This window comes from Taudactylus pleione, unplaced genomic scaffold, assembly GCF_031769625.1.
Source record: "Taudactylus pleione unplaced genomic scaffold, aTauple2 ptg000242l, whole genome shotgun sequence".
Taxonomy (NCBI): domain Eukaryota; kingdom Metazoa; phylum Chordata; class Amphibia; order Anura; family Myobatrachidae; genus Taudactylus; species Taudactylus pleione.
Window position 1 is genome coordinate 11,604,176 of NW_028284644.1, and position 25,348 is coordinate 11,629,523.

General features: G+C 44.2%; 1 protein-coding gene across 1 annotated transcript in view; it reads left to right on the top strand.

The window, feature by feature from the left end:
* The window catches only part of SLC60A1 (solute carrier family 60 member 1), a 98,747-nt gene extending 73,712 nt beyond the window's left edge, over positions 1 to 25,035 (top strand). The window contains exons 7-10 of the mRNA XM_088479663.1: positions 1,234 to 1,381; positions 12,367 to 12,437; positions 15,643 to 15,763; positions 24,876 to 25,035. Coding sequence (XP_088335789.1) covers positions 1,234 to 1,381; positions 12,367 to 12,437; positions 15,643 to 15,763; positions 24,876 to 24,931 — 396 coding nt within the window. The 3' untranslated portion in view covers positions 24,932 to 25,035. The remainder of the gene's footprint in view (positions 1 to 1,233; positions 1,382 to 12,366; positions 12,438 to 15,642; positions 15,764 to 24,875) is intronic.
* Positions 25,036 to 25,348: the final 313 nt, after the last annotated feature.

A 25,348-nucleotide genomic window follows, 5' to 3' on the forward strand; every position in this document is an offset into this window, starting at 1 on the left:
AACGGAGGCCATCGCCACCCCCTCCCCGCCCACCAAACGGTAGCAGACTATCAATCACTGACAGTCTGCTGCAAGTTTACGTGCCGGCTCCCAGACCCGTTCTGCACATGCGCAGAACGGGTCTGGTCGCCTGCTCAGATTCCCGATCATCTGGAATCTGCGTTCAGCACTAATGTCCACAGCTGAATTAGGCCCTGAGTCTGATACCATCATCACTTTTTGACAAGCTGCTCAGGCTGAACGTTCCCTGGCACATAACAAGCACAGTATAGTGTATTTCAAATCTGCACAATTGATACAGGGGTCCGCATATTACTTATGGTATGTACCAGTGGTGGCTCCAGAGGTGGGGCAGCAGCGCAGTCTAAATTCAAATAAGGGAGCCACACCAACTGCCAGTGAGCCCCGGCCAGTAATGTTTGGCAGCATTTGGGGTGGTAGTTGGTGTGGTTCCCCTATTTGAATTTTGGACTGCGCTGCAGCCCTGCCTATGGAGCCGCCATTGGTATGTACTGTAACTTGTTAGTTGTTAACAGTAAAAAAAAAAACCTAGAAAGATCTGATGGCCTGATCAGGGCCTGATTCAGACCCGCTCGCAAGCGCAATGCGCTCGCAAGCGGGTCGATTGTTAGGTAGTGCACATGCGCGGCGTGCGCACTGCGCGTGGCCGAGCCCCGGAGCGAGCGCAAAAAGCACTCGCTCCGGCACTCGCATCCAAAAGGGGCGGCTGTCAATGTTGATTGACAGCTCACCCCATTTGGAAGGTGGGGCAGGAGGGGGGAAGGGCTGGGCAAACGGAGACGTTCCTGCAGGAACGCCTGCCGTTTGTGGGCGGCCCTACTGACATCACTCGTGATGTCAATAGGTGGACTTCTGCTCTATTAGAGCAGGAAGTCCACTGGGGCTTGCGGCAACGAGACCCTACCACAAGGGTTTCGTCGCAAGCCCGATGGTCGCGACCATCGCGACCATCACCTGGCCGCTCGCATAAGCTGTGGGTGGTAACCCACAGCTATGCGAGCGGCCAAGAGGCTGCAACTAAAAAAACAAGCGCCTGCCCTGATTCAGAACGAGCGCTCGCTTTTTGCGAGCTCCTCTGAATCAGGCCCTCAGTTCTTTGTCATGTTTTTGTAGTAAATATCACAAAGTGCTTATAGTGCACATCATTTTTATTTCTGTTGCCTTGTGAAGAAGTGTGTTGACTTGTGGCATATCTCTTTTCTCTCTCACCAGATTGGAGTGTCTGTGACATTCCTGTTTCTGCTGCTGTCACAGAACAGTATCACTGGCCTTTTCATAGGAACAGCCTTTCTTGGTCTCTGCCTCAGTAGTGTTTTCCCAAGTATGCTGGCCTACACAGAAGATATGTTAAACTACAAGGGTAAGGAGAGTTTCTGGACCATAACATAAATAGGATAGTGTTACAACAAGACCCACTGGGCATACGTGATATGTGGGTGTGAAAGGGCTAATAGAAAATAACATTGTCTAAAATTCTCCCAAAATATGTCACACTCAGTATTACACACCATGGCCCTCATTTACAGAGTCGGTCGCAAGAAGCGATCGCTCTCTCTGAATGAGGGCGGCCGCTTCTTTTTTTTAGTGCGGCCTCCTGGTTACCACCCACAGCTTAACGACTGACCATCAGGGCTTGCGACGAGACCCTTAGGTTGGGTCTCGGCAACCGCAAGCCCCAGGGAGCTTCCTGCTCTGATCGAGCAGAAAACTCCCCACTGACATCACTGCTGATGTCAGTGCGGCCGCCCACAAAACGGCAAGCGTTCCGCCAGGAACGCCTCCGTTTGTGTAGCCACCCCCCAGCCCCACCTACAAAACGGGCCGAGCTGTCGATCAACATTGACGGTCGGCCCTTTTGTAGTGAGCCCCGGAGCGAGAGAGTTTCTCTCTCGCTCCGGGGCTTGCGCACGCGCAGTGCGGCCACTGTGCGTGTGCAGGACCAAAACATCGACCCGGTTGCGAGCGCGTAGTAATCTGATGCATATGGAAGACAAGTAATCTGATGCCTATGGAAGACTAGAAGGTGGACTGACCCCAAAATGACCATTTATAAAATAACTGAATTACTCTTATAATTTTTTTTTTTTAGCCCAAACATCTCTCCTATACTATCATCATAAAACACATATGCATAGGAAACAAGCTAATATAAATTTGCTACTACCACCATTTGGCTATGCCAGCCAGTGAATTTAGTTATGAGACCGGCGGCCGCAATGCCTATCAAAATACTGACGCCTATCATAATCCCCATGCCAGCCCGAACTAGGTAAGTCCAGGGTGCCCTTAGCTTTAGCCGCGAGGGCGGAGGGTTAGGCACCACTGGGGGGGGTTAGGGTTAGGCACTGAGAGTGGAGGGTTAGGTTTAGGCACAAAGGGGGAGACTTAGGTTTAGGCACTAACAGGAAGGGTTAGGGTGCAGGGTGGGTTACGGTTAGGCTGTAAAAAGGGAGGGTAAAGGGGGGGAAGGGGGGAGGGTAAGTATACTTACCCGACCCCTGTCGGGATACCAACCATTGGGATGCCGCTGTCGGTATTCTGACAGGAGGCATCCCGACAGCCAGCATTACATACCCATTCCGCCAGCCAGGCCTGGTGACACTATGGCAGAAAAAACAACAGTTTGGGATACCCCCAGCAATAGTACCAACCAGCCCTGGGCTGGTCAGTACAGTTGCTAGGACTGGTCAGGAATCTTCCCACAACTGTGGGCAGTGGGAGTGGTTATATTTGTGGAAAAATAGAAAAGGAATTATTTATTTTATGGCGCATACAAGGTCCCAGCATTTCCACTACCTTCTAGTGGTTGACCACCCTGAAGCATATGAGAAACCACATGTGCCAGCATATAATGGCATATATAGCCCACTGAGACCCATAGTGTGCCAAGGAGAAATTAAGAAAACAACTGATGCATACATCAATTTATTATTTTTAATTATTAGGATTAAAAAAAAAACACTCTCCAATTTATTGCAAAAAGTCTGGGAGCTTCTCTAGTAGGTATCCAGGTATTAGCTATTTTGAAAAAAAAGTAATGTAACACTGACTTTCTTTAGAATGCGGTGGTGAATGAGTAAGAAGGGACTTAACGCTACAGTGAGGTTTTTAATGGTCTGAAGCAGACCATAGGGATATACAAATTGTATGTAATAGTTTAACATACACTATTTGTGTACCTTATGCTAGAAGCATGTCTATTAAGTGTAATACAGAGAGATATAGTAATTTTGATTGAGGTTAACAATCAAAACAAACACATTATCACGCTCAGGCTATACTGACCCTTTGCCGAGGTATTGGAAGATGTGGACCCAGGTTGGGGAAGGAACAGGAGGCGAGGTGCCTGGATGAATTACTTCCTCATCTACTAGTACTGGATGTTGGCTAGACCTGACCAAGGGCGCGGAGTCTAACCTACTGGGAGGTGTTCACCAGTGACCCCTCTGAGCGGGATTTGGGCTTAAGCAGGTCAGGGGCCTTTGGTCAGGTATCCGGCACAAGTGGGAAATGGAAGAACACTTAACACACGGAAAGCAAAGGAAACAGTTACTGGAAGTTTGTACTGTGGTAATGTAATTAGTACACACTCTTGATCCAGACGCAAGGCTGACACAGGATAATGGTACTAGGAGATTGTACTTAGATGACGTACTAAGTACATACGCTGTGGCTTCAGATGCAGAACTGGCACAGGAGAATGGTATGATGAGATGGTACTTGGATGACGTACTAAGTACATGCGCTGTGGCTTCAGAAGCAGGACTGGCACAGGAGATGACTCTAGGAGATTGTACTCAGTAGACGTACTCAGTAAAGACACCATGGATAAACACTAGGAACAAGTCGCTAGAGGCAACGGAGCTTGGAACCTGGAACGCTGCAACAGCAAGTCTGCACTGGAAGTAACAACGTTGTACAGGCATTACCTGTTGTCCAGAGCCCTAAGGTAGCAGTCCATTGGAGGATAGTGTCAGCTGACAGCAACCAATGCTACCATTGGGTAAAGGGCTAATCAGGATATAGACTGTCATGGCTGCGTCCATGATGGTAACCGCAGAAACCATATCACGGAGCGAGCATGTGGATGTTCTAGCAGACCCCAGGTTTAATCCTCAGCACGTTACCCGCCGCGCCTGGCGTCTCAACGCTCGGGGGTTCAGGGGTAGCCGGCGCTGAGGTGAGTAACAGCCGATCCTGGGCCACAATCTGACACACTTCTTCTGCTACCTCTTTTACAGTAGGCATTCACTTACAGGCATAGAATTACTGGTGATAACATGAACCAGATACAGTTAAAATGGGCCAATGTAGTTTAATAATTTTATTTAGTCAGTCCCAGGGGAGGTGTTTTCTCCTGGGACTGTCAGTCTAGACCGGGATTATCAGAGAGAGCGCTTCCAATAGGAAGCCACTCCTCTGCCTTGCCGTGAGCCCTATCTGGCTTCTAGGGGCTGCAGCCAAAAGCAGTACCTAGAAGCTGGTGCTTCTGTGCATACACCGGTCGCGGACCCTGACAGATGCATTGCGCATGCACCTGTTAACCAGCTGGCCGGGTCACTGACCAGACTGCTGCATGGGCAGCTCATCGGAAAGAAAAAGTAGAAGCTGCCTCAGGTTTTTTTGTTTTTTTAATGCAAACTGTTTTTATTGAAAGAGGACAAAGCAATTCCAAATGAAATACATATAATAGAATGTATACACTTATAAACAATTATTCCATTTTGAATAACAAAAAATTATCAATATAAAAAAGGTCACAGCAAAAATACAGAATATATCAATCAATAACCAAAAAGAGAGTATAAGAGAAAAAAAAGGATAGACCTTAAGAAGGAAGTGAAGTTAGGGGGAGGATAGTCAGAAGGGAAGCAGGGATTGAGCAGGAGACAAACTGGGGGCTTATTAAAGGGGACAATTTATCGTTGTCCTGTCTAGAATTAATGTATATACTTGTGAGTGGCCCCACACTTAAACAAATAGGAGTTAGGACGCTGCAGAAACGGATGTAGTAAGTACACCATTGAAATTATTGTATAATGTGGAGTCTTTAAACATCAACCATGGGAACCAAATGGTAGTAAAGTCGGAAGGTTTAGCCGACACGGGTTTTAACGTTGTAATCTGTATATCATCTTTTTGTAAAGAACTGCTTATAATTTGATATTAGTCAAATGAATATTAATATTTTTTAACCAGCTCGGCAAATGGCAGCTATCTGAATATAAATATATATGTACAGTACATGTCTATGGGGCCTATTTATCATCGATAAATAGCCCGGTAACCATGCGGAAACTAGCTTTTCCGCATATTTTAGTTACCAGGTAATTCATCATCAGGAGTCCCAAATTGACCACCTGATATTCAGCAAACTCTGAAAACTGAAAGTTTTCGGAGTTCGCTTATTCATCTTCAGATGATGCTTGCTCTCGGATCCCCGCTCCTTCCCAAGGAGTTCCGAGGATGCGAAGAGGGATCCGAGCATCGCCTTCTCACTACCTCCCCGGCGGCTTTGCGCATGAAAAGGTCACGCATGCGGAGCCGTGCCGTCAGGGAGGAGGTAAGTAACACAGCTACTTCTGTCGCTGCGACACTAGCCAAGGGGACAGCTGATTTTCAGAGCAGCTGTCCCTGCACCGAAGCAATGATGAATTGCTGCAGTGCAAAATTTCCCCCGCTGCGAGTTGGATACTTATGTATCCCTCGCAGCGAGATCATTACTTAATCATCGGGGGCCATACAGCCTCCGATGATGAATAGGCCCCTATGTCTTTTTGTCTATCGTTACTAACATCAGCAATATTTTCAATATAGAGGTCATATATCTGTGATATGCCCACATATGAATTATTACTGTTATTATTACTATTATTTACCGTGGCTATTGCAGTGCCATGTACGTAGAGATAGAAGTCTTTAAAGGAAAGGGCACAGACAAGGACTATCAGAAAATAAGGAATTTGGATGTGAAGGGGCTATTTAAAAAGAGAGAGATAAAGAAAATATTAGCATTAATTTTTAGTGGGATACATACCTAGTTTTTTGCGTAACCTTAACTTGCTTCTCATTGCACATGGAGAATTGAAAAGGGCGAGGAAAGGGGTGGGCTGTGTAGGCCAAATACAGTAGTGGTGTGTTCACGTAACGACAACACAATTAAAGGTGGATACATTCGCAGATATGTCTCTCAGGAGGACTATTCCTTCTGGGTGCTCAACGCTTGGAGTAATCAAAGATCCATGATGATGATGATGATTATCATCTGCACGATTCTTTGTAGCTTAAAAAAATTAAAGAAAAAAATAATATTTTTTTTTTACATGTGACTCCCCTCCCCCACCCCAACAGTGATCTAAGCACCTGGACTGGTCACCTGTTAATAAAGGTGAAAAATCCCAAGTTGGGTATAAATCAAATTCAGTCCATGTACTTTCATAAAATGTATAATGAACCTCATTGATCTAATGTAGTTGAATGAGACCCCACATGAGATGTACTGTATATGCAAATAGCCAATCAAAAGCAAAACTGCTCTAATTTGGTTACTTGCATACAAGGCCCTGGCCTTTCAATCGGATTGTGGTGCCTTAAGGAATTGGTAGCCTGTCAGATTTTCTTATTTTTGAACCTTTGTAGTACAAGAGACAAAAATAAAAAGAAAGTAAAACATTCCTTTGGATTAAGCTATAAGATAAAGCGGAGAACAATGTGTTGCAGGAATGTTTATTTAAATTAAAGGATTTTGACTACAGTGTAGGTTTTTTTTTTCTTTAGTATTTGCGGGCCTGTGGCTGTGTCCCACTATGACAAGGCAATGAGCATGACCTTGGTGCTTAGATTCCCTTTGGGGGATGATGTTTTTTATATAGTACAATATACTGTACATTCAAATCACTTCATGAAGACTGGCGATTGTACAGCCATGGCCAAAAGTTTTGAGAATGACACAAGTATTGGTTTTCACAAAGTTTGCTGCTTCAGTGTTTTTAGACCTCTTTGTCAGATGTTACTATGGTATACTGATGTAAAATTACAAGCATTTCATAAGTGTCAAAGGCTTTTATTGACAATTACATTGTTTATGCAAAGAGTCAATATTTGCAGTGTTAACCCTTCTTTTTCAAGACCTCTGCAATTCGCCCTGGCATGCTGTCAATCAACTTCTGGGCCACATACTGACTGATGGCCGCCCATTCTTGCCTAATCAATGCTTGGAGTTTGTCAGAATTTGTTCGTTTTTGTTTGTCCACCCGCCTCTTGAGGATTGACCACAAGTTCTCAATGGGATTAAGGTCTGGGGAGTTTCCTGGCCAAGGATCTAAAATTTCGATGTTTTGTTCCCCCAAGCCACTTAAGGTAACGTGCTCCATCATGCTGGAAATGGCATTGTTCATAACCAAACTGTTCTGGGATGGTTGTAAAGCATCCTGAGACCATTCATGTGCGGGGTAGCTTCTCAGCCAAGGGAGTGGGATCTCTTACAATTTTGCCTAAGAACACAGCCATAAATAAAGAATAGTACCAAAACATCCTCCAAGAGCAACTTCTCCCAACCTTCCAAGAACAATTTGGTGACAAACAATGGCTTTTTCCATCATGATGGAGCACCTTGCCATAAGGCAAAAGTGATAACTAAGTGGTTCAGGGAACAAAACTTCGAAATTTTGAGTCCATGGTCAAGAAACTCCCCAGACCTTGAGAACTTGTGGTAAATCCTCAAGAGGCAGGTGGGCAAACAAAACCCCCAAAATTCTGACAAACTCCAAGCATTGATTAGGCAAGAATGGGCGGCCATCAGTCAGTATGTGGCCCAGAAGTTGACTGACAGCATGCCAGGGCGAATTGCAGAGGTCTTGAAAAAGAAGGGTAAACACTGCAAATATTGACGCTTTGCATAAACAATGTAATTGTCAATAAAAACCTTTGACACTTATGAAATGCTTGTAATTTTACATCAGTATAGCATAGTAACATCTGACAAAAAGGTCTAAAAACACTGAAGCAGCAAACTTTGTGAAAAGAATACTTGTGTCATTCTCAAAACTTTTGGCCATGGCTGTAGTGTGCAACTGCATTGTGATACCCTCATATCTTTATGTGCTTTAAAAGTATCTTGTTGTGAACCTAATCTAATTAAGTATTTTGAGTTGAAAGTGAAACTCAGATTCCATGGAATGCATTTTATGCATGTATGAAATATAGAGTGCAATAATGGAGGTCACAAAACCCCCCAAAGTAGGAGACTTCATTGGTAAGCACTAGAAATTAAAATAACTTATATGTTGAGAATATATAAGATAACTTCAGTAAATCATGTTTAGAGAGAGCACTGCACACACAGTACAGAACATTGGATGAGTTTAAACAAACTGACAGCATAGTGTAAATATTGCCATCTAGTGGTAGATGAAGAGAGCAGTAAAATAACCCCTTCGCTCTGGAGTCCTTTTTGGCACTTTTTGGTCAAGTTACATTCCAAAATCAATATCAGTATTCATTTATACATGTACCAAAACTGAAAAAAAGCATGACATTTCCTGATTTATCTCCCTAACCATGGCCCCCATTTTAGTAACGAGTTTTATCACCAAAACGAGTGATAAATGTCACTGTGTATGATAAATGGTGTTCCAGCCAATCAGCTGCGAACTGTCAACTATTAGAAAAATGACAGTTGGGAGCTGATTGGCTGGAGCACCATTTATCATACACACTGAAATTTATCACTTGTTTTGGTGATAAAACGCGTTACTAAAGGAGACCCCAGGTATTTGCCGTTTTAAACAGCCTGCTATCATTTACTGTATTTGGGGCACAAAAGCTAACATTAAACTACATACCAAGTTTTGAACTAAAGGTCCAGGTGGTCCGGTCATCCCTAGTTTGAAAACCTATTATTTAGCTGCCTATCACATTTTGTTTATTGGTTGAAGGATTCTTTGTCTGGCACTCTGTTGGGCCATCTGAGAGATCAAGCGGACCTTCTCTGTCTCCTTTCCAATTTCCCCTTACATGCAGGGGCGCCAGGGCCCTGGTCAGCTGCTGAAGGGGACTTTGTCTCCCTTTACAGCACTGCTGAGGCAGGGTCAGATCCTGTAAAACTTCTCTTGTGCCCACTACCGCTGGCCACTGTATAGTAGTGCAGCAGCACATCAGGCAGGGAGAGAGTTGAGACTGCTGCTGCAACAGCCTCCCTGTACCGCGGAGGATCCATGGAGACTGTTGCTTCTAACCAGCAGTAGTCACCTCTCTCTCCCTGCCGGAGAGCAGCCAGCAGTATTGAGCAAAGAAATTTGTCAGGTGGGGGCGATTGCTCTGATCGTAGCCTTAACCCCCTGGAGCGCAAACATAGTATTCTTTTTTTTATTTGGCCATGCCCTCCAGTACCTGGGCCTCTTGATGGCCCTGCCTATATGTTATGATGTTATGGTGCATGAGCTCTTGCCACTATTCTTAAGCGGGTGTTATGTGTCTGGAATCTGTGTCATGGTCTTTTGGAGGTACAAGATTTGACCCTGACATGTCTCTATGGAATAATGCCAGGCTCCCTGCACTGGATGCATTTAAAGGACATATTTTCTGGCTCCATGCTGGTGTACACACTCTGGGCAAGGTGTATTTATCTGACTCATTCCAGAGTTCTGAACAAGTAAAATTTTATTTTGGTCATTCTAACTCTCCCTCCTATCGGTAATTATAATTGCTACTTAGCAGTGGCATAACTAAGGGGGGTCGAGCAGGGCGTGTGCCCTGGGCGCCGTAGGACCGGCGGAGCGGGGGGGGGGGGGACACGACGAACACCACCGGCCACGGTACCGGCACGCCCTAGTTAGGCAGTGTGTGCGGTCAGCGCTACACATTTATACAGGACCAGCGCTAGGTTTCCCTGCGCCGGTCCTCTGCTGCACAGCCGAGCCCCTTCCCTCCCCCTGAGCGCTTGCCCAATAGCGCCATGAGGAGAGTGGGAGGCGGGCTTAGGCTGTGCTAACACACGCATCCCTGCCAGCGCGGCAGCGATGTGTGTGCTTACCAGCAGCCAATGAGAGTCAGACGACTCTCATTGGCTGCTGCTGCTGCACACACATCACCGCAGAGTGGCAGCGATGTGTGTGTGAATCAGCAGCCAATGAGAGTCAGACAGACTCTCATTGACCTATGCAGCGTCCACTGCAAGAGCCGGGCTGGAGCTCAGTCACGAGCTCCGCCTTCCGGCTCATGCAGTGGGTAATGGGAGAGACGTCATAATGGTGAGCACACCAGCCCGGAGGACTGACGTGCGGTGGCGGGAGCGGTGTCCGGAGCCGGAGCGTGGATTCAGGTAAGTGTATTTATTATTTTTTTAAATGTGTCTGCACTACTGGGGTCACAACAGGGGAGGGGGTGGCTACTACTGGCGGCACCATTACTGGGGGTGGACCTCTATTGGGGGTGGAGCACTACTGGTGTCTACTACTGGGGGGGGCTACTACTGGGGGCACTACATCGGGAGAGGGAACCTCTACTGGGGACTACTACTGGGGTGGGAAACTACTACTGGGGGCACTATATAAGAGGCTTACTACTAGGGGCACTGCACTGGGGAGACCACTACTGGGGGCAATAATAGTAAGGACCACTACAGGGGCACTGTATAAGGGGCACTGGATAGGGGGGGATCACTACTGGGGCTCTGCATAAGGGGGAACACTCCTGGGGGCACTTCATAGGGGGCGCTGGATAGGGGGGGACCACTACTGGGGGCACTAAATAGGGAGAACCACTACAGGGTGCACTGGATAGGGGGGAACTACTGCTGGGGGCACTGCATAGGGGGGAGAACTACTGCTGGGGGCACTACTATATAAGAGGCTTACTGCTAGGGGCACTGCACTTGGGGGAAAACTACTGGGGGCACTAAATAGGGAGGACCACTACAGGGGGCACTGGATAGGGGGGATCACTACCGGGGACCTGCATAAGGGGGACCACTACTGTGGGCACTGCATAGGGGGAGGACTACTACTGGGGGCACTAAATAAAGGGCACTGCATAAGGGGGGTACCACTACTGGGGGCACTGTATTGTGGGGACTGCTACTGGGGGCACTGCATAAGGGGGAACACTACTGGGGGCACTGAATAAGGGGAACTAATGGGGGGCTGTATAAGGGGGACCACTACTGGGGGTACTGTGTAAGAGGCACTACTATGGGCCTGCATAAAGAGGGACCACAACTGGGGACATTGCATACTGGGGGTACTGTATAAGGGGCACTACTGGGCTTAAGGTGCATATGGATAGGAATGTTTTGAGTGACGATAAAGAGGTGTGTGTCATGTTGACATGCCCCATTTTTAAATGACCACGCCCATTTTTCAGCACGCGCCTCAGGCGCGCGCACAAAGGGGGGGGCTCCATTTTCAAATTTGCCCTGGGCTCCAAATACCCTAGTTACGCCACTGCTACTTAGTTCTGAGACTCTTGTTCATGATTTCCCCCATTAAACAAACACTTCTGAAACTGGAATCCAGTAAAGCAGTTTCTATACTGTATTCTAACCTTAATCTCTTGATTCCCCCTATAGAGCTGCCTCATCTATGGGGCAGATGGGAAGCTGTATCATTTCCGATGAACACTGGCAACAATTTAGGGCAGAGGTTCCCAAACACGGTCCTCAAGGCTCCCCAACATTCAGGTTTTAGAGATATCCATGGTTGAGCACAGGTGGTTAAATCAAATTGACTGATGTACTAATTAAGTCACCTGTGCTCAACCATGGATATCTCTAAAACCTGAACTGTTGGGGAGCCTTGAGGACCGTGTTTGGGAACTTCTGGTTTAGGTAATATCCGCTATGTTACTTCCGGTGTCTGATTTCAGTAGATATATTTATATGTTTTGCATAGAATGTATAATAACTCTTAAGGTCCGATCACCATGGGGGGTCAGGTCAGACTCAAGTGTAATATTGTGCACTGTATATTTTGGCACATGCTGTGGGATTGTGCTCCGGCTCTCCTGTACTGAGAATGGGTGTGGGACTGCATCCGGACCACTCTGCCGCTACTTCCCTCATTGGATCCCAAAACTTTTCTGTTTGGGATTTTCTTAGCAAAACCCCTCACTAGAAATGTCCAGTTTTACAAACGTTATTTCAATATAGAAGACATTATTAAGTAACAATTCCACAGTCCTAGAAAGTGAATCTCAGTAATGATTTTGTAATACACTGCTTCTGGGACCAGTGATGATATTAAGGCCATATTCATAAATATAATAATTTTTATGTGTGTTTATATATAATGAAATGATTGTATTTGCAACAAAATATGACTACATTCTGTCTTATATGTATATTCACAGGATGTGCAACTACGGTTCTTGTTACAGCAGCTGGGATGGGTGAGATGGTTCTTCAGATCCTAGTAGGAACGGTAAGAAAATATGAATTCTGTTTGGAGATATTGATATACCATATTTACAGATACACTTATTTTGTGGAAGAAAGGAAAAATGAAAAACTAGTTTAACAAGATAAAAAAGGGAGCATGTTGTGTAGTGTAAAGACAAGTGACAGCAGTGTAAGTGTTCCCAGTCTTACACCAACTTTACCACCCAGAATGAACAGACTGTCATCATTTTGCAGCAAAATATGAATTTGCAAAGACAATGCAGAATGGCCTTCTTCCCTATGCAGTGGCCTCAGTAGTGGTCCCCCCATGCAGTACCCTCAGTAGTTCCCCTTATATAGTGCCCCCAGTAGTAGTCCCCCTATGCAGTGCCCCCAGTAGTAGTCCCCCCTATGCAGTGCCCCCAGTAGTGGTCTCCCCTATGCAGTACCCTCAGTAGTTCCCCTTATATAGTGCCCCAAGTAGTAGTCCCCCCTATGCAGTTCCCCAGTAGTAGTCCCCCTTATGCAGTGCCCCCAGTAGTAGCCCCCCCTATGCAGTACCCTCAGTAGTGCCCCTTATACAGTGCCCCCAGTAGTAGTCCCCCCTATGCAGTGCCCCTTACATTTTTGGGTCAAAGACACAAAAAACAAAAACCCTTACCTGAATCCCCGTGCCTGCTGCTGTCCGCTCCTCCGTCCTCCCGGCCCACTCTGCACCATGGGAGAGATGTCATGACGTTGACGTCATGATGTCTCTCCCATCACCCACTGCAGGAGCCAGAAGGTGGAGCTCATGAGTGAGCTCCAGTCCAGCTCCGGCAGTGGGCAGAACAGCCAATGTTACCGTGTGTTTGTTACTGTGTAGTGCGGCCTGCACTCACTGCGGTCTGCACTACACTTACTGATCGGCGGGCAGGGGGGGTTCTGGGTACTCAGAAACCCTCCCTGCGTGCGCGTATGTGCAGCACGTCAAACCTAGCGACCATTATGAATCGGCATACCAGCCTGACATCTGGTATGAGAGGTGTGTAGTGTATGGTGTAGTAGATAGCTAGGGTATCTTTGTGCACAAAGGCTGCATTGCTATATGTTCCCTGAGCTGATGCTGGATATGCCTGTGCAGCAGCTACTGTTCCGTAACAGATAGTAGAGCAGCTCAATACCTTGGATCTGATTCAGGCCTGGACGGTATTGCACAGCCGCAAGGAAGCTGCTGTGCATTTTCATTTAGCAAATATTAAAATCAGGGGCATTTTAAGAGAGGAGGAGGCCCGTGTGCACTCCTCGTGTGGGGCCCCCTCCTCTCTCCCTGGTGGCTGGCAGCCGACTGACTCTGGGCACTAGAGAGAGCCCGGAGTCTACTGCGCATGCGCAGAACGCTGGAAAAATGGCCACGGCGGCCACTCTTCTGGTGTTCTGAGCAGCAGTGACACCCGACGCGGGACCTTGGACATGCTCTGTGGGGGGCCATCGACCCGGTCCGAGCGCATCGGCGCTAACGACCGGGTCTGAATGACCCCCTAAGAACAATGTTGCAGCTGTGTTAGTGATCTTGCATAAATGTGTGCAACTAATCAGACACTGGGCCTGATCAGAGACGGACGCTAATGCGATTGCAGCTGAGATTTTGCAAGGAACGCAGCTGCGAAAATATGCTAATGGTTACGAGGATCATCCAAGCATAAGGACACCCACCGCTGCCTTCTCATATGCGTGCGACGATGCTTACCTGTGTAAATATTGGTAACATCGAGGCACATCAAGCGGCCATCTTGCCCTTGTAGCAGGTCTGACCAGTCGCAGACTCTGCAGCTCTCCTGACACGCAGAGTGCTCTCATGATGCATAGGAGATCACATGGGGTAATTTATGCACGCCCACGTAACGGCGTTTAAACGGTCAGACACACCTGTGTTTTTCTGACCACCCCCCCCCGTTACCACCCCCAAACATTGACAACCTGTCACTCACTTTGCGATGGAATCCTCTGTGTGTCCATATTTGCAACGCGATCCATGCGCACGCACAGTGTGGTTTATGCGCATGCACGATGACAAACAATCGCTCGATCCGTGTATAAATCGCATCAGCATCCATCTCTGAATCAGGCCCACAGTCATCACCATTGTGCAACTCACACCAAGGTTATAGCACCTGCAAGTTAGACCCCTCCAGATGACCACGTTTGCGGCTTTTCGCTAGACATTTTAGATGCAGTTCCCGACTTCACACCCATATCCCGCCCTTGCAGTACTTTAAGCGCGTCTGGATGCCCATTACAGTCTTGGCTACCCAGTCGTACGCAGTAGCACATCTGGCGTACAAGTGAAAAAAAGCAAATTGCAAAATTATGCGCATACACACTAAAGAGAGATGCAACTGTCTGAAAAAACCCAGCAAATCACATTTTTATCTGACTCTCATTTTGGAACAATGGAGGCAGTTGAGGGTTGAGCCTATCTAGGAACCAGCCACCTTACTATAAGGGAAGCAGTCGGGAAACCGATGGACGGCTTCCCGACTGTCTAATCCCGGCAAGGCACTAATGACAGGCGCCTGTCATTAGACCTACCCTGGGAGCCCGACACCCGGCTTACCGATCGAAGGTAAGCCGGGCATGGACAGTCACGCGGGGGAGGGTTAGGTTAGGTTTAGGCTAGAGGAAGGGGGGGGTGCTGAGGCACCCCCGGGGGGGAGGTTAGGGTTAGGCATCCCCGGGGGACTTAGGTTTTTAGTTTGCGGGGAAGGGGGGGTTAGGTTTAGGCACAGAGGGAGGATTAGGGTTTGGCCCTGGGGGGAGGTTAGGGTTAGGCACCCCTTAGGGAGGGTTAGGGGGTAGAATAGGGTTAGTGAATACTTACCTTTTGACGATCGGGATTTTCACCCCTGCTGGGCTGCCGCTGTTGGCGGTAAATCATATTGATTCCTTACTATAGAACTAATGATCAATATTCAAACGGCTATGGCTCCAAGTAATTTCATAGGCTGCATTCCTATGAATATTGGTTCAGTTCACAAAATAAATGTTTCCATCAACTGTGTGTACAGTATAAGACTAGTGTACTTCACATTTCTGTATTATTAATCACTCTATAACTAACGTTTTCTAATAAAATGCAGAGAAACATATGTTTTGTAATAAAATAATGACATGTTCCAGATTTTACTCTCAGCATACATTTTTGGATCATTTGTCCAACAGCATATATACTGTATTACTGAAATTATGTATGTTTTCCTTCAATATAGGTGATCCAGACTGAAGGAAGTTACAGTTTCCTGGTGTGTGGGGTCAGTCTCTCCATACTGGCTCTCACACTGTATGTTGTGTTGATAATACTTGATAATATGCACCCCAGGGTGTCAGACGGTAAGGAACCCATACATATATACATACCTTTTATATATATATATATATATATATATATATATATATATATATATATATATATATATATATAAAGCCCAATTTCTGCATTGCCTTACTTACACTGCAAAATCAAAGATCTTTGATAAGACTGCAAAGCTGTTATATGGCAAAGTCATTGTGTGTAGAATACAGTGGCAGTCTTACACAAGATTTACATGCCTGGCTGCATCTGTCTATAAGCTAGGCTTTGATGTGGTCACATACTAGGAAAGACACATTTATTTTTTGTAATGACAGCCAAACTAACAACCATGTTTTTTACAAATGTAGGGGGCATTCTGACATTGATAATAATATGTTCACATGGGATGAAGTTTAAATTCCAGCGGTTGGGATGCCGGAGTTCAGAATGCCGGGACCGGAATTCCGACACCATTTAGAATCCCGGCGCCAGCATCCCAACTGCCGGCATCCTGTCAGTAAGTAGTGGGGTTAGTGGGAGGGTTAGACTCTAGGGGGAGGGTTAGGGTTAGGCACTAGGGTGGGGGGCTTAGATTTAAGGTGCTGGGGGGGAGGTTAGGCTTAGGCTGCAGGGGGGGAGGGAGCGTTAGGTTTAGGGGTAGGGTTAGGATACTTACCGCCAGGTGTCGGTATCCTAACCCTACCGGATGCCAGCGTCTGGATTCTGACCGCTGAGATTCCGAGGGTCGGCATCCAGTACGCAACCCGTTCACGGCTATCTAACAGCAGAGAACGTCTCACTACAAAACTCCTGAGGAATTAAATTTCATTAAACTGTATACATTAAGGGCATGATTCAGAGTTGGAAGCAAGTGGAAATGCAGACGTAATGTGTGTATTTCAGCATGCACTAAGGAAAGAAATTTGCAACAGCACATGCTCTGGATCAGGCAAACGCACATGAATGAAGGGCCCCCAGGGAGAATGCAGTGGTAGGGGCCCATGCCTAATTGGTGTGACCAGCCACCACAGGCGCCATTAGAGAGCATATAGCCTGCAGACATCAGGGAAATAAAGTGCAAGGTCTTAGACCCTTTGTAAATATATACTGCACAGTAAATACTTATAGCTCATGCAGTATAATCTACCAGATTATGCACTGCAGTAGTCCTGGGAATGCTTTATAATGCAACATATGTATAAAATAATACAGTCATAGACATAGAATAGAGAGAAGTAGATATACAAAAGGGCGCTTCACAAAAATGGATAATTATAGCCTACAGTTAATACAATTGTTACATTCCTTTTGTAGTCGTAGAAATCTTGTGCTGTAGTTTAAGGGTTCACATATGTATCTTCTCCTCGTTATGGACGATATGGCATATGAAAATAATGAGAAACCACTATATCAGTCACCAATACTCTTATATATAGAATTTGAAAAGTGGAAACAGGGTGTGTGGAACAGAGTGTGTAGAGCACCCCTCCACATAAACACCCTGATGGTGTTCCTGATGGTGTTCCTGTCTAAAATCTATATACTGTATACCATATTAAGGCACTCTACACAAGGTACCACCGTTTACACCAGCCAGTGTCTACAGTCAATATGAGATGTGCCCTCATCTGTGCATCAGGTCCCGGACGACTCGGCCACGCCAAGTGCCTTTCTCGCTCAAAATTTGCATCTTATTCGTATCAATAGAACAACTGGGAGTGACAAAACTACATTGCTAGCATGCACTGATCAATCTGGTGTGCAACATTTGTATATCTGTAAGATATACAGGAGATATTCTAAACCTTGGCGCTGCACTCCAAAGGCAGCAACAAAGACCGTAAAATAAGTTACCTACATATAAATATACAGAACAAGAACGCTGTTACAATTTTGCGCTATAGGTTGTTCCACCAGTTTCAAAATGTCAGAATCTCCAGATGTTTTCAGTAATATGGTCCGTACATGAAAATAAACAACAAAGGAGAAACAATAGTGTGATATCGTTTATTCACAAAAAAGGTTTACACTCCTCGTGTCTGTTTAGATAGAATAGGGTGAGGAAGTCCACATCCAGAAAATCTTTAAGGTGTCCAAATCCTATTAAAAGCACCCCGAGTGTGGAAGGTACGTCACTCAGTAGGTGTGCTTACATGTATGCTTCCGTGTATAAGTATATAGGCATATAATGGTTTCATCAGATGTACACCCGATGGAGATCCTCAGACCGAAATATAATATAGCCAGAAATCCAGAGAGAAAGGGGAGCATTTTGTTTATTCAAAACAAAATGAGGCAAGAAAACATGCATATTATGGGGGGTATCCAATTAGCTCTGAAAAATTTTCGGCCGTAAAATACGGGGCTTTTTTGGCGATTTTTTTATTGTGCTATCCAATTAAACCCCGTTTATTATGCCCAGAAATGTTCGGTTTTTCTCATGAAAATACATAGGATCTGCGAAAAGTGGCGGACCTACTGTATGTTTTTTTTTCTGCTGCTATCGGGAGAAAACACCTTCTTATCTGGGATTTGGTTTCGCCTGCCTGAGGCAGGCGATACACAGTGTCCCTGATAAGTGCCGGCATCACAATATGGCAGCTATGTAAAAACGGGGTTTCATTTTGGACATTTCAGTCTGTGGATACTTTCCCCTTTGTTAGAAAGCTACATTTTACCAATAGACTCTGATCAACTCTTTGTAACTATTTTTCATAAATATGTTTTCTTGTTCCTAGGAATAGAATATATATTTTTTTATTATTAAGGCCTATGTGCAATGAATTGTATTTTTTATTGATAATAATGTGGTTATTGTATTAATAAAACCTAGATACATTTCTATATGTGACTGTATTAGTGTCTCAGTAGGGGTACCTAAGCACATTATACCATTTCTTTAGTTTTCTGCTTGGGAGGTTGGCAAATACCTCTTTTTACTGCTGCATTTGCATCTGATTCCTTGATTGGGGTAAGCGCTGTTCTTTTATTTAGATTTAATTTATGGTGAGTACAACAAGATTTTTGATTGTTTTAATGGAAATATATATTCCTTATTTATATCTATTTGTATTTTAGTTTGATTTCAGACACTCATCTTGATAAAGACACAGCAGTGCGTTGAAACACATGGATAGAGTGTCTTTTTATTCATGAGTACTGCATACCTAGTGTGACCCACATTGCCACTGTATTGATATACCCAGGTTCCATCTTCTGCAGTGGATTGCATGTTGTTCATATACAGTATGGTATGCATGTTTTCTTGCCTCATTTTGTTTTTAATAAACTTTTATTGATCTAGTTAAATTTTTTGACCGCTCCCCTTTCTCTCTGGATTTCTGCCTATATTATATATTGGTCTGAGGATCCCTGTTGGCTGTACATCTGATGAGGACATAAAGAAACTAGTTATAAGCCTACAAGTAAGCACATACATGTAAGCACACATACTGAGTGACGTACCTTCCACACTTTTGATGGGAGTTGGACACCTTAAAGATTTTCTGGATGTGGACAACCTTTGTTTCTCCTCGCCTTGCTTACTCACATACGCTTGAGTCTTTACTTGCTCTCACTAGCTCTTATTTCTGGTCATGCCTACTCCAGCTCTTTGGTGTAGCATTGTGAAGACTGCCACAGTCTGCAGTTCTACTCTGACAGCTTCTTCCGAATGCTAGCTGATCATTATGTCAGATGTTAAATCTTGCATTGCACAGTAGGGACTCAAGTCCTCTACTGACTGACTATTTGGGATAGGAGTAAGGTAGAGATACCATTGCAATAAGGCCATGGTAACACACCCTGGGTTAGCATGTAGCCAACGCAAGGTAATGTTAGCGCACATGCAAAGTGGAAGCCTGAATTTCTGCTTCAAAAACCCTTTACTGATGTCCGCAGCAATATGGATGTAATTAACCGTCTAATGAGCCTTTGGAAACAAGTATGTGATGGTGACAGCTGCCACAATCCCTGTATCGAATGGAAAAAGCTTTTCCATTGTACCTGAAATATTGATGGTTGCCAACCATTGGTTTCCAAAGGCCATCCCTACAGCGAAGGTACATACATGTAAGCACACCTACTGTATGCCTACCATTAGCCCCACTACTAACCTGTGTACAGGTTTTAATCAGTTTGCTGTAGCCTTGCTGAACTTATTAAGCACCCCATTTGCCAGACAACATTCAAGACTCTTGCCCTGAGCAGCACCACACTTATATATAACCGTAATATACATCTTCTCTTCTTTTACAAATCAGTTAATATTCATTATTTTATCGTCGATATATCTGTTTACTCAAACATGGGGTCTGACTAATATGGGTAGGTCATTACCAAAGTAAACCTATACTTACAAAATGCGGCTTCTACCCAGTATACCCTCAAGGTCCTAGTCAGACTGCTCTGGAAAAGCGGTTAAACATCCTGATTATGTGGAGGAAGATGAGGAAATGCTTTACTGCTGCGCTGTCTTCTGGTTCTTTTCCTGCTATTTCTACATACAAGCCCTGAAAGCAGCATTTGCTCAATGTTCTGAAAAACACCATGGCCAGATTTAGTCACTACTGTGCTAAATGTCACTTGTACTTTGTATTGCACTCTCTACCTATGAAAAGCACAAACATAAGTGACACTATGGTACTTCCTGTACATAAGACAGTCAATAACTGTAGGCAGCTATCCCACCCACGGATATCCCGACTCCCACATCCCGACATGGGACTAAAGATAGGCATCGAAATCCCGACGCCTATCATTAGCCCCACTACTAAATCCCGACACCCAGCTTACCGAACGAAGGTAAGCCGGGTGTTTTAGCGTGTAGCCACGGTGGGGTGGAGGAGGGTTAGCTTTAGGGACCCCTGGGGGTACTTAGGGTTAGGCACCCCCCTGGGAGAGTTAGGATAGGGAAAGGGGGGGTTACAGTTAGGTATCACTAGGTGGGTTAGGCACCCCCCTGGGAGGGTTAGGTTTAGGGTGCGGGGAGGGAGAGTTAGGTTTAGGCACAAACAGGGGGAGGTTATGGTTAGGCTCTAGGGGGGGAGGTTAGGGTTAGGCACCACTAAGGGAGTGTTAGTGGGGGGGAGAGGGGAGGGTTAGGGTACTTACCTTTAGCTGTAGGTATTTCGACCCACCGGAATGCCGCTGTCGGTATTTGATCCGGCGGCTAAAAAGTCGCCGGCATTACATACCGATTCCATCTGTATGGTATGTTATAACATAATTGTACGTACTTTCATAAATATGTATAATAGAAAATTATATATATATATATATATACATACATACATACATACATACATACATACACACACACACACACACACAGTGCCTTGCAAAAGTATTCACCCCCCTTGGCTTTTTACCTTTTTTGTTACATTACAACTTGCAATTTATTTTTATTTTTTTTATCTGAACTTTATGTGATGGATCTGCACAATATAGTCTAGTTTGGTGAAGTGAAATGAGAAAAATATATATAAAAAAGAATCTTTATAAATAAAATTCGGAAAATTGGCATGTGCATATGTAATCACCCCCTTTGCTATGAAGCCCCTCAAAAGTTCTGGTTCAACCAATTACCTTCAGCAGTCACATAATTAGTGAAATGAAGTCCACCTGTGTGAAATCTAATGGTGGGTACACACTACACGATATGCTCCCTGAGCGATATTGTGTAGTGTTGTCCTCGGCAGGCTGTGCTCAATGTCGTTCATGACATTGAGCACAGCCGCTGAACAATATCATTAACGATATCGTTCAGCGCCGGGCTCTCTCCCCCATTCCCTGACATGCAGCAACCTGACGAGATCGTCAGGTTGGCCTGCATGTCAGCCCGATGAACGATAATGACGAATGACCCGCGGGAACGCGCGTCGTCGTTATCGTTTATCTTTTTGGGGTTAAAAATGGACGATAAAGTGGACGACTGAACGATAACGATATCGTTATTGTTCAGTCGTCCACTTTATCGCCCAGTGTGTACGCACCTTAAGTGTCACATGATCTGTCAGTATAAATACGCCTTTTCTGAAAGGCCCCAGAGGTTGCAACACCACTAAGCAAGAGGCATCACACCATGAAGACCAAGAAGCTCTCCAAACAAGTCAGGGACAAAGTTGTTGAGAAGTACAATTCTGGGTTGGGTTATAAAACAATATCCAAATCTTTGATGATCCCCTGGAGCACAATCAAATCCATCATCATCAAATGGAAAGAACATGGTACCACAACAAATCTGCCAAGAGAAGGCCACCCACCAAAACTCACAGACCGGGCAAGGAGGGCATTAATCAGAGGCAGCACAGAGACCAAAGGTAACCCTGAAGGAGCTGCAGAGTTCCACAGCAGAGACTGGTGTATCTTTGCATGTGACCACAATAAGCCATATACTCCATAGAGCTGGGCTTTATGGAAGAGTGGCCAGAAAAAAGCCATTACTTAGTGATAAAAATAAGAAGACACGATTTGAGTTTGCCAACAGGCATGTGTGCAACTCCCCAAATGTATGGAGGAAGGTGCTCTGGTCAGATGAGACTAAAATGTAACTTTTCGGCCACCAAGGAAAATGCTATGTCTGGTGCAAACCCAACACATCCCATCACCCCAAGAACACCATCCCCATAGTGAAACATGGTGGTGGCAGCATCATGCTGTGGAGATGTTTTACAGCAGTAGGGACTGGGAAACTGATTTGAGTCAAGGGAAAGATGGATGGTGCTAAATACAGGGATATTCTTGAGCAAAACCTGTTTCAGTCTGCCTGTGATTTGAGACTGGGACGGAGGTTCACCTTCCAGCAGGACCATGACCCGAAGCATACTGCTAAAGCAACACTCAAGTGGTTTAAGGGGAAACATTTAAATGTGTTTGAATGGCCTAGTCAAAGCCCAGATCTCAATCCAATTGAGAATCTGTGGTCAGACTTGAAGATTGCTGTTCACAAGCGGAAACCATTCAACATGAAGGAGCTGGAGCAGTTTTGCCTTGAGGAATGGACAAAAATCCCAGGGGCAAGATGTGGCAAGCTCATAGAGACTTATCCAAAGTGAATTGCAGCTGTAATTGCCGCAAAAGGTGGTTCGTCAAAGTACTGACTTTAGGGGGGTGAATAGTTATGCACGCTGAAGTTTTCTGTTATGTTGTCCTAAATGTTGTTTGATTCACAATATAAAAAAAAAAACATAACTTCACAGTTGTAGGCATGTTCTGTGAATGAAATGATGCACACCTTCAAACAATCCATTGTAATTCAAGGTTGTGAGGTAACAAAACATGAAAAATGCAAAGGGGGTGAATACTTTTGCAAGGCACTGTATATATATGTTGGAAAAAGTGCACTCACCAGACTTTGTCCAAATGAGAAAAATACAAATCACTTTATTTGCAGCATCTGTATAAACAATAGTTATCCTTGGTCGACGTTTCGGTCCGCGTAGGGACCTTTCTCAAGACCCTCAACCTGCCATGTCAGATGCTGCAAATAAAGTGATGAGTATTTTTTTCATTTGAACAAAGTCTGGTGAGTGCACTTTTTTCAACGAATATTATGGCTTCCCCTCGTGGATTCACCTAAGTTTTTGCACCCCAGCAGATGCAGTCTATATAGTGAGTGCTACTCTGCTCTCTACATATATCATCACCTTTTTTATTCTCTTGTCATATTTTGCTAAGTTAAATAGTACAGGAGGTTTGTCATATCTATTCAGTTTTATATGTAACGTATATTCAATAAAGTTTATTCACTTGGTCTCAATTTCTACAGTATGTCTAGTACTATCTTTGTAAATTGGAGTGCCTTACAAGTGTACTTTTATTTTTATTTTTTTCTGTAAATATCTTTTGTATGGTCCCAAAGAGACCACCAGCAGAACTTGGTGGGGATTTATGGCAAATTAAATTGGAAAAGGAATATTCTTACTGTGTATGCTCTAGATCTTTTACACTTTACTATGCAAGTTTTTTTTACCAAATCTGACAGAGATACAGCAACTCACCTTTGTCAGCTTAATCTGAGAGCACACCATTAGCGCAATAAGACAACGACCACATACCCAGTTCAGATGCAGTTATCAGATTCACATTGCATCCTGACTGACATCTGGAGGATTAGTGGTTTGGCTTCATACTGTACATACTGCAATTAACAGAGCCGTAGTCTATGCAATGTCCTTCCTTTCAACAGAGTGGTCAATTTTTCTTAACTTGTTGCATAATACGACTAATATATCCTTATCTATGAAAGGTATAGAACCCCATTGCCAAATAAACCATTTAGGGGCATATTGAATTGGGTGCACAATTTTTGGGGTAAAAATTACTGCGGACATCACAACCATTTTTCATTACCGTGGGTATGTGTGCTCCCTATGCTCACAATATCCAAATGAAAAAAAATGGTTGCGTAATTTATACCGCAAACACCAATTAAAAGAAAAAATAGAGAACAACCTGTACCCTAAAACATGATAGAAAAAATATTGGGTAACAGTAATAATGTTTATTTTTGTCCCAAAGAAAAATATATTGTTGTTTAAAAATGCATTAAACGGCTCATTTGTGCATTTTTTAAAGTACAAATTTTTTTTTAAAAAGTAAACAAATTTAATTTAATTGCAGAACTATTTAAATGAAAAAACAAACAAAATGTATTATTTGTATTATTTTTTAAATAGTTTAATTAAATTTGGGGTGCATAAATTAATGTACAATTTTGGGGTAATTTTATGCAATTTTTTGTTTAACAAGCAATAATTTCATGTGATTGTTGGACTAATTAAGCTACTTGGAAAATTCAAATTGCTTAATTATTCATTAGGAGAGGTGTCTTAAAGGTTCTGAGGAAAGTCCCAACATTTTAAACATAAAATGTGGATTTTCCTTACTTTTGCATCTGCTGGCGGGCTGTGAGAAAAAAAGCTACATTAATTCCTATTGAAATTAACACAGCTGATTTTATCCCCGACAATTGAATAGGAAAAACCGCGAGGCTGCAGAAAAACAGTAATGCTTCCAATTGAATATGCACCCTAGAGTTTTTAATATTCTATTTGCCTTGAGGACTCCTATTTGCTGTATAACTTCAATTACTATTTGGGAATCTTTGATATCTCTCATCTGTAACGTATATGTAATTTCTCTCTGCAGACTCAATACGCAAAACACCAGAGTTTGGTAGAGATGCAGATCCATATCAGCGGTAGAGAAACAATCATTCAAACCAAGACAATATCAAAGAACATTATGAGCTTTTCAATCAAACTATTTTGTTACATGGCCATATATTCCATTAAAGAAGTTCATTGAAATGACGAAAGAATAAAGTATATTCTGTAAAGAGTTGATTTGTGGCATTTGTGGCAGCATCTGAAAACTTTACACATTTCACCACTTAAAGGACATCACAACAATGCAAGCAAACATTTCAGTCTGGTGCTAATTAGACTGAATTTGGGAGCTGCTGACCCTGAAAGGTGTCCCACATTTCTATGTAAACTAGCATAAAGGAGGTGTATGGGTACAGCGCTACACCTATTATGGTGATGATGTCTGATGAAGTGTTTGGTGGTGTGTCATGACTGTATGTGTGTAGGTAAAAATGTGTATTGTGATATGTCTAT